General features: G+C 48.8%; 1 protein-coding gene across 1 annotated transcript in view; it reads left to right on the plus strand.

The window, feature by feature from the left end:
• The window catches only part of nkd1 (NKD inhibitor of WNT signaling pathway 1), a 35,886-nt gene that overhangs the window by 23,362 nt on the left and 2,524 nt on the right, over positions 1–10,000 (plus strand). Inside the window, exons 4-10 of the mRNA XM_048263756.1 lie at positions 106–163; positions 5,585–5,688; positions 6,155–6,250; positions 7,382–7,529; positions 8,545–8,626; positions 8,884–9,011; positions 9,431–10,000. The exon at positions 9,431–10,000 is cut by the window's right edge and continues 2,524 nt beyond it. Coding sequence (XP_048119713.1) covers positions 106–163; positions 5,585–5,688; positions 6,155–6,250; positions 7,382–7,529; positions 8,545–8,626; positions 8,884–9,011; positions 9,431–10,000 — 1,186 coding nt within the window. The remainder of the gene's footprint in view (positions 1–105; positions 164–5,584; positions 5,689–6,154; positions 6,251–7,381; positions 7,530–8,544; positions 8,627–8,883; positions 9,012–9,430) is intronic.

A 10,000-nucleotide genomic window follows, 5' to 3' on the forward strand; every position in this document is an offset into this window, starting at 1 on the left:
GATGTTGCTATGTGAGGACTTGAAGTGAAACACTAACTGTCTCTCTCTCTTTTTCTCTCTGTCGTGTGTGTGTGTGTGTGTGTGTGTGTGTGTGTGGCACCATAGAATCCCCTGGATGAAGCCTGTGCCGAAGGGATCAGCGATGAACACTACCGCTTAGAAGGTAGGCTGTCACATCTCTCCCTGCCACCTGATGCCTCCCATAATCCACAAAGTGTGCTGATCAGATGGATTTTTTGCATCTCTGTACCATCCCCAACCTATGCAAACACATGCACGCGCGCACACACACACACACACACACACACACACACACACACACACACACACACACACACACACACACACACACACACACAGAGAGTTCTCAGTTTTCCTCTCCCCTCTTCACTCTCACTCTTTTAAAGAGAGATTCCCATTAATGCCTCTCTCCTCCATGGCCTGGTGCTGTGACCCTGGATTAAGAGATCAGTAAGGTGTGGGTCTCCTTGTCTCTCTCTACCCTCCCTGCAGCTGGAGGAGAGCACACACACACACACACACACACACACAAAACACACACTCACACTGTTATGCCAAAGTGAGTGATGATGAGGGAACATCCATGATTGGCCCAGAAAAAATATGAAAGTAAAAAAAAAGCCGCCCTGCTAAGCTCAAGATTAATAAACACAATGTGATTAGTGCAAAGCAAGAGTAGGGGCCGGCTTCCTGAGAGATCATTTGTGCTGAAATGTGTGTGGTTAGCTCTGGGTGTGGCCTGGGTCGGATACAGCTGTAATCGCCTGGCTGTAGTAGCTCATGCATTGGCGAGCTAATTGTGTTGGGGCCATTTTCTGATAAACTGAATGAATGTGTGGGTCGACTGTGGTTCAAGAGAGTGAGCACGCAGTCTTGGAATTAGTGACTCGCTCATTGACTGTTTGGTACACTCACTCGCACACTCATTTCCTGGTTTACTCACTAACTCTTTCATTCCCTTCTCACACACACACTCACTCATTCACTTGTTTATTCTCTTAACTCACTCACTAGCTTACACTATAACCCACTCACTAGTTTACACTCTAACTCACTCTCTAGTTTACACTATAACCCACTCACTAGTTTGCTCTGTAACTCACTTACTAGTTTACACTCTAACTCATTCTGACTCACTCACTAGTTTACACTATAACTCACTCACTAGTTTACACTATAACTCACTCACTAGTTTACACTCTAACTCACTCTCTAGTTTACACTATAACATACTCTGTAACTCACTCTCTAGTTTACACTCTAACATACTCTGTAACTCACTCACTAGTTTACACTCTAACCTGTAACTCACTAACTAGTTTACACTGTAACTCACTTCTACGAAGTTTACGCTTGTAACTCATTCACCAGTTTACACCTTAACTCACTCCTAGTTTACACTCTGGCTCACTCACTAGCTTACACTCTAACTCACGCACTAGTTTCACTTCTCTCATTCTCCCTCACTCTAGTTTACCTCTAACTCACTCTCTAGTTTACACTCTAACATACTCTTAACTCACTCACTAGCTTACACTCTTACTCATAGTTTACACTCTAACTCACTCTAGTTTACACTATAACCCACTCACTAGTTTGCTCTTGTAACTCACTTACTAGTTTACACCTCTAACTCATTCTGACTCACTCACTAGTTTACACTTTAAACTCACTCACTAGTTTACACTATAACTCACTCACTAGTTTACACTCCTAACTCACTCTCTAGTTTACACTCTAACTCACTCTCTAGTTTACACTCTGGCTCACTCACTGGTTTACACTATAACTCACTCACTAGCTTACACTATAACCCACTCACTAGTTTACACTCTAACTCTCTCACTAGTTTACACTTTACACTTGTAACTACTTACTAGTTTACACCCCCAACTCTATAACATACTCTGTAACTCCTCTCTAGTTTACACTCTAACATACTCTGTAACTCACTCACTAGTTTACACTCTAACTCACTCTGTAACTCACTAACTAGTTTACACTGTAACTCACTTACTAGTTTACGCTGTAACTCATTCACTAGTTTACACTCTTAACTCACTCTCTAGTTTACACTCTGGCTCACTCACTAGTTTACACTCTAACTCACGCACTAGTTTGCTCTCTCATTCTCCCTCACTCCTTTATTCCCTCTCTTCCTCCTTCGCTCTCTCGCTCTCCTCCTGTTTAAAGTTTGCCGTGTCATGCTCTCTCTCTCTCTCTCACATAAAGCCTTTAGTGTGGTGCTTATCCGTTTCTCCTTCTGATTGATGATGCTGTTTATCTATGCTGTGCTCCAGACTCTTTCCTCTGCCCTAGTTCTTCCAGAAGCGTGTTGCTGGCGGCTCCTTTGGAGTGTTAGCCTCGCTCATAGAGCAGGACAAGTGGCCTTTGTTTTGCATCTCAGCCTCTCTAATGAGAGCAGGCTTCGTATGAAAGTGATGCTTTATATCCCCGCCGGTGCCAGCGGTTTCGCCGCGGCTCGGCAATAAAGCGCTGATCATGTTGCGCGTTTAGCGTGTTTAGCGCTCGGAGCGAAGGAGGGGGAGGAAGGGGAAAACGGCGAAGAAGGAGAAGAAAATGGTAATGATGTGGCGGGCTATTGATAAAGCGCCTGGGCTCGGTCTGACCCCGAGGTGAACCCGCTCCCGCGTAATCAGATCTCCCCACATCTGACGGCTCGGGCCTGTTTGAGCAGATCAGGAACATGACGAGGAGAAGAAAAAAATCACAGAACCACTCAAGTCCTTCACCCCAAATCCTTTCACTTCCAAAAAAATGTGTTAGAGATGAAGAAGGGGGGGAGAATGAGGAGGGAGGAGAGAGAGATGGAGAGGAGAGCTACAGACGACAGAGCGGCCAGCACAGTGTATAGAAAACAGGCCTCTCCTCGGGGCTTGAGCGTGCACTTCCAAAGAAAGTTTTAGGGGGATTAAAAAAAAACAGCTTGCTGGCAAAATCACAAAGAGGAGAGAGCAAAGAAGAAAGGGAAAAAAGAGGAGGATGAAGAAGGAGAAGGAGAAGAAGGGGGTAGGGGGAGATAAAAGAGTTCCAGAGATGATGTTCCCCCCTCCCCCTCTCTGGGTTCTGGGACGCGTGTGCACCCTCTTTTCATTGGCCGATCGCACCCCAGGCGTAGCCTGTCCTCGTTGGGCTCGAGGAGGCAGACGGCACACTCTTTACACACTGCCGTCATCTTGGGAGGGAAAACCAGGTGTGTGTCGAGCAGAAATCACAAGGCCAAGTGGAAAATCTGATCTGAGCTGGTGGCGATGTCCTTGCTATTAGGAGTCCCATATTTCTCTCGGAGTGACAGCAGAAATGCATCAGAGGCTAGTTTTAGCAGCTGTGGCTGTATGGGCAAGTAATCTGTAGATTGTTGTTGCAAGAGAGAGTGGGAGGTAGAGATGGAGATAGAGGAGGAGAGAAAGTGAGGGGGAGAGAGAGAACGAGAGAGGGAGGGGAGAGAGAGTGGGAAGAGATGAGTGTAGCCTGGTTAAGAATGCAGCGGCTTACTCGTCAGGATCAGACATGGTAATGCCGAGGCGATTGGCGGGGGCGAGGAGCAGACGGCGCTTGGCGGGGCTAGTCGGGAGGCTGGGGAACGCTGTGGCCGACATCATCCTCTCGCCTGAGCCTCGTCTCGTCTCGTCTTGCGTCGCCTCGTCTCGAGATGTCTTTAGGATCAGATCCACGGCAAATCTGTCCAGCAGCCAGTGTGACCAGCAGAGTTGTGGAGGGGCTCAGAGCGGGGACTGAAGAGGAGGGGATATGGAGGATGGGGTATTTGGGTGGAGGTTGGGGAGTTAGGGGGGGTGGAGGTTATGTGTAGCGGAGAGATGGCAGATTACTGTGTTCCTGTGGGATCCCCATTAGCCCTCAGGGATCAGCATCAGCTGAGTGAGCTGCCCTGGCTGCAGGAGCAGGAGCAGCCTCTGCCCAACCCTGCCAGCTCACCCAGCCTGCCCGCCACACAATGTTTCCTTTGAGCATCCTGCATGATCAAAAGACGCGGACCCAGTATATTTTTTGCCCTCTCTCTCTCTCTCTCTCTCTCTTAAAAAAAAAGAAGAAAAAGAGAAGTCGGTAAAAAGCTCCCCGGGACGACGGCTTTCATTCTCTCCGCTGCTTTTCTCTTGCTGCCGAGGGACAGGACAGGTCCTCTTTGATGTGCGTGGATCAGGGGAGAGTGGGGGAGGATGGGGTGGTTGGGGGAGGATGGGGTGGTTGTGGGGTTGGGGGGCTGTTGTGTCTGCTCCTTTGGCTCGCACAACAAACACTGTTTCAGATTTTGACTTTGCTTAATTAATTAGTGATTCTGTTTTACAGCCGGTCTGATCCTCATCCAAAAGGTTGGAGAATGGAACTTCAAAGTGTGGAAGAGAGAGGAGTGGGGGAGGGGGTACTGGGGTACATCAGGCTCAAACATCTCCATCTTGCACCGAGTGGATGGGCATCAACCCAAGCGGGGCAGAATGGCGTTTGGCAAAGCTGTGGCTTCTGAATAGGGTTATTGGACATGTTCAGTGTCTGCAAGCCTTTTCTTTTTTCATTGGACTGATTTAGCTCAGATTCTTTGTGCACAACGGTGATGGTGGGAAAGATGGCAGCGCCTGCGTTTACGTAATGATTCAGTTGGCCTCATAATATCTGCTGAATGTTGCAGATTTGTGCCATGGGTGAAATTCTGCTGGCACGGGTACTGCTGTATTCTACAACTTCCCCTAGAGCTGACATTACTGTTGCATCACAGTCTGTTATCTGTTTTACTTTGTTTTCATCAAACCTACCTGCCTACAAACACCACCTCTGTCAAGTAACAACTGGGGTTGCACCCTGATGCCTCATATCATTGCACTGTATTATATGATGCCACTGTTACTCTTTGTCTCAGTGTATTTTACTCTGTCATGCAACGGGGTGCCTTCTATTACTACTATTGCTGCTACTATTAATACTACTACTATTACTACTACCGCTATTAGTAGCCACAGTAGTTATTGTATATTTACATCTGTGGGTAGATGTGTGATGTTAGGAATAGTGTTCCTTTGTAAGTACTAGTGTACTAGTGTTCTGTAGGGGCAACCGTGGCCTACTGGTTAGCGCTTCGGACTTGTAACCGGAGGGTTGCCGGTTCGAACCCCGACCAGTAGGCACGGCTGAAGTGCCCTTGAGCAAGGCACCTAACCCCTCACTGCTCCCCGAGCGCCGCTGTTGTTGCAGGCAGCTCACTGCGCCGGGATTAGTGTGTGCTTCACCTCACTGTGTGTTCACCGTGTGCTGAATGTGTTTCACTAATTAATGGATTGGGATAAATGCAGAGACCAAATTTCCCTCACGTGATCAAAAGAGTATACTTACTTACTTATGTAGTGTCCTGTAGTAGAGTTGTAGATAAGTGATCTGTTTTGGCCTTGTATATATTTTTTTTATTGATTTTGTTGTTAATAGTGTTTGTTTGTGTGTGTGTGTTTGGGTAGTGGCCTTGCATGTTTAGTGTTTTTTTTTTTTTTTTAAATATTGTGTTGTAAATAGTGTTTGTGTGTGTGTGTTTGTGTAGTGGCCTTGCCTCCCGAGAAGCGGGACAGCTCCTGTGTGGAGGAGAAGATGCAGGAGCGAGAGCTGCAGCCGCCCGCTGGCACCCAGAAGCAGCTCCAGTTTGAAGTGAGTTCAGACCTCCACTGGCCCCATTCATCAATGGCCCAGAGAGAGGAGGCCATGGTGACAGAAAATACAGTCTCTCTCTCTCTCTCTCTCTCTCTCTCTCTCTCTCTCTTCTCTCTCTCTCTCTCTCTCTCTCTCTGTCTTTTGCTCTCTCACACGCAGAGACAAACACACACACACACACACACACACACACACACACACACACACACACACACACACACATATACACACACACACAAGCACACTCATGCACACACATACACATAAAAGCACTCATTCACCCTCACACACAAACATAGCACACATACATGCACTGACTTTCAGACTCTCTCTCTTTCTCACTCTCTCCTCTCTCTCTCTCCCTGGAGAACATTGAAAGCCGTCTAAATTGTAATACTGTATGTAATGTAGTTGTTATGTGTGCTGTGAGAAGGCATTACTGACCCCTGGGTGTCCTGTTCAGGAGCTGGAGTGTGCTGTGTCGGTGGAGGAGGACAACAGACAGGAGTGGACCTTCACCCTCTATGACTTTGACAACAACGGCAAGGTCACCAGAGAGGTAAGATGGGCCACATTCTTCTATCCACAATCAAGAATTTAACAGCACTTACTGGAGAAATACAGAGATAGGAGATATTTCAGTCACCTTACAGAATAAAATGACTGGAGTCTTTTTTCTCTTTGATTTCGGCACCCTTCCCAACCTTTCCAAAGTACTTTGGTGGCTGGATTGTATCTTGTAGAGATCTGAGAGAGCTGTGAAGGAGGGCTGTGCGGTTTTGAGAGAGAGTTGAAATGGCGTGGGGAGAGAGAGAAAAAGAAGAGAGAGAGAGAGAGAGAGAGAGAGAGAGAGAGAGAGAGAGAGAGACTGACGGCGGCTCCTTTGCAGTTCAAGAGACGTTGGCACCGACTCATGTCCCGACGGCACATGAGACAGCGGGCGATGCCACGCTGTAAAAAAAAAAAAAAGGATAATAAAAGAAAAGGAAAGAATGGAAAATTAGGATACAAATCTGTGACCTCTTTTCCTGGTGCACCTCTTAAAAGCACTCACACATGCAAAGCAACAGAACTTCTTTTTTTTTCTGGCCTTCTTTGAACATCTGTACGTGAAGCCCAACGTGGAGTCCGACCCTATAGAGATCATAACAGACCTTTATGCTAATAGTCAGGGAGGAAGGCGAGAGAGGGGAGGTGCCAGAAATTTCGGGCGTGCGGCTGGGGGAGCTCACAGGCAACGAGAAGCAAACGACCTCATTTCAGAGTCATTTTGTCACTGTGGCAGCTTAGGGAGGAAACACCAGTAACACAGGAGCAATTACCTTCAGAAGGAAACTGCTAACAGGACTTGAACCAACTATGATGAATGCTAATATAGGGGGCTTTATTATTTAAGGAATGGTGTAATGCTCTTTAAAATAGGCCGCTGAGGAAAGAATTTCCACAACTCCTCTATTTGAGGCTAATCTGTGGCCCTTAACCCCCTTGGGTATACCCCCTCCACCTGCATCAGTCAGATTGTGCAACTGCCTTTGAACATCATGGAGGGCAGGAAGGGAACAAATACAGAGAGAAAAAAAATGCCTCTGAATGTCTCTTTCATGCTCTGTTCTCTCTCTCTCTCTCATTCTCTCTCTCTCTGTCTCTTTCTCTCTCTCGCTCTCTCTTTCTGTCTGTCTCTTTCCCTCAGGACATCACCAGCCTCCTGCATACCATCTATGAGGTGGTGGACGCCTCGGTCAACCATTCCCCCAACAGCAGCAAGACGCTCCGGGTCAAGCTCTCAGTTGCACCCGACTCTACCCAGAAGTGGAGGAGCTGCACGCAAGCCACCACAGGTACACACAGAGAGAGAGAGAGAGAGAGAGAGAGAGAGAGAGAGAGAGAGAGAGAGAGAGAGAGAGAGAGAGAGAGAGAGAGAGAGAGAGAGAGAGAGAGAGAGAGAGAGAGAGAGAGAGAGAGCGCTGTGGGGATAGACGGGTGTCAGTGCATTCAGCGACATGTTTGTTCTTATGAAGACAGTCACATGCTTTAGGCTTGTCAGCTTTCTGTCTGTAGCCCCCCCCACACACACACACACACACACACACCATCCCCCTCTAGTACCCCACTGCATGCACGATGGGGTTCATTTTTAATGATGGGAGTGGTGACAGAGCAGAGAGAGAACCCCCATTGTTTTCAAATGTGCCAAAAAAAACCTTAAGAGGGCCACATCTTCTGTTTGATTTCCTCAGCCTCCTTCCATCTTCCACAGAGCTTCCTCTCACTCAGAGCGCTCAAAACAGCACATCTACATTTCACTTCACTTTCCCAACTCGTGACTCGGTAAACAAAGTTTGGGGGCAAAAAAAGAAAAGGGAGAAGGGAAGGAGGGGGCTTATCCCTGTTTGTTTACGTCCCCTTATTGTGGCTATTTATAAACAGTCAATTCAAAGCGATGGCCCCTTTTGAAAATGTTGTCTGTCTTCATGCTAATTTCAAACGGCATCAGATCTCTCCATTAAGAAACTCTTGGAGTGTGTGTATGTGTGTGTGGGTGTGCGTGTGCGTGTGTGTCAGTGTGTATTTTATACTTTATGAGGCCATGTAGTTGAAAATAGGTTGAAAATAGAATAAATGAAGCATTGTTGTTTTTTTTCTCCTGTATAAATCTTCAAAGTGAAAGCTTGGGAACAAAGGTTTCTTTCTTTGGCAGGGCCTGTGTGTGTGTGTGTGTGTGTGTGTGTGTGTGTGTGTGTGTGTGTGTGTGTGTGTGTGTGTGTGTGTGTCTGTGCACGCGTGCATGTGTTTGAAGCCTGCTCTGCTCTGCCTCCTTTGATAATCGCCTATGGTCTCCTTTCACATTCGCAGACGCTCCCCACCCGAGACACAAGACAGACAAGTGCATTGAAGAGCCCAGAAGTGCAGACAAGAAGTCCCGTGCCCTTCTCAGGTACGGAACCTCTGACATCTGAATTCTGTGGTGTGTGAGACTCAGATTTGGACTTTGAAACTGACATTTGTCAAAAAGGAGATTAAATTCCACATCAGCAAAGCCTTGTGTCTGAACGATAAATACGTCAGTGTTGTTTCTGCCTCCTGCTACAGTAATGGTTTCCTGTGACTGTGTGTTTGGGGCAACGGTCCAGATCGGATATTTTTTCCTGTGACATTGGTCTAACTTTACTTTTCTTTCCCCGACGTTTCCAGGCGTCACCATAGCGACCATCACAACCAACAGGGCTGTCAGCGCCACTGTGTCGACGAGAACCTGGAACGGCGAAACCACTACCTGGACCTGGCCGGGATCGAGAACTACACGTCCCGCTTCGGAACAGGTCAGTGACACAGGCATGGGTGATGACAGAACGGGCTCGGTGGACTACTGTAAAACTGACCCAAGCCAATCGTCCAGCACGCGAAAACAGAGCGAGAAGCCAGGTTTTCCTATTATGCTTTTTTTAGTGGCCAGCTGTTCTCCAGCGTCAAGTTGCTCTGTTTATTGATTGCGTTTTACTGCTTACGGGGTCAGGATGACAGGACTTAGACATGAGTAAGAATAAGAGCCAGAAGGGCGTAATGTCTAAAGCAGATACAGACCATTTTGCAGATCAAGGGCCTGTGGCGCTTGTTTAGTGGTCAGTAATAAAAAAGATGGGTTGGTGGCTGCGGTCAAAATGAGACATTCATGTCAAGCTCGGCTTGCTTTTTAAATCAAAATTGCGGTGTCGTTCCTTCTCCCTTGTCCGGGAAACAGGTCCGGCGACGACGGAGCCAGCCAAGGCCGAGGCAGCAGTGGCGGTGGTGGCAGCGGCGGTGTCAGCATCGCGGACCACAAACCAGACGCGGTCGCGCTCCCACGAGCCGGAGAACGGCCACGCCCACCCGCATCACCGGCGCTCCCAGGCGGCGCCCGCGGAGGCCACGCTGGCCGCCGACGCCCTCTGCTCGCGGCCGCCTCGGGCCCACGACTCGTCCGGCAAGCACGCGCTGCGCTCGCCCAAGACCCACAGCCGGACGCCCCCCGCCCAGGTCTCCTCCTCGGGGAGGGTGATGCGGAGCCGAGGGGCCCCACCGCCGGCGGCAGCGCTGCCCAGCCAGACCCCGCAGCACCAGTCCTCGGGTCCCTACCGCAGGCACAAGCAGCGGGTCAAGGACGGCCAGTCACAGCAGCCACAGCATCAGCAGCAGCAGCATCAGCAGCAGTACCGGCCGCTGGGGTCCCTGGGGGCCCCAGGCCCCGTGGTGGAGAGGGAGCAGGTGCGGGACCTGCCCAGCGTGGTGCTCTACGAGGGCGGCCTGGCGCAGGTGGTGCAACGGCACGAGC

Source organism: Alosa alosa, chromosome 14 (genome assembly GCF_017589495.1).
Source record: "Alosa alosa isolate M-15738 ecotype Scorff River chromosome 14, AALO_Geno_1.1, whole genome shotgun sequence".
In the NCBI taxonomy this organism is placed as follows: Eukaryota; Metazoa; Chordata; class Actinopteri; order Clupeiformes; family Clupeidae; genus Alosa; species Alosa alosa.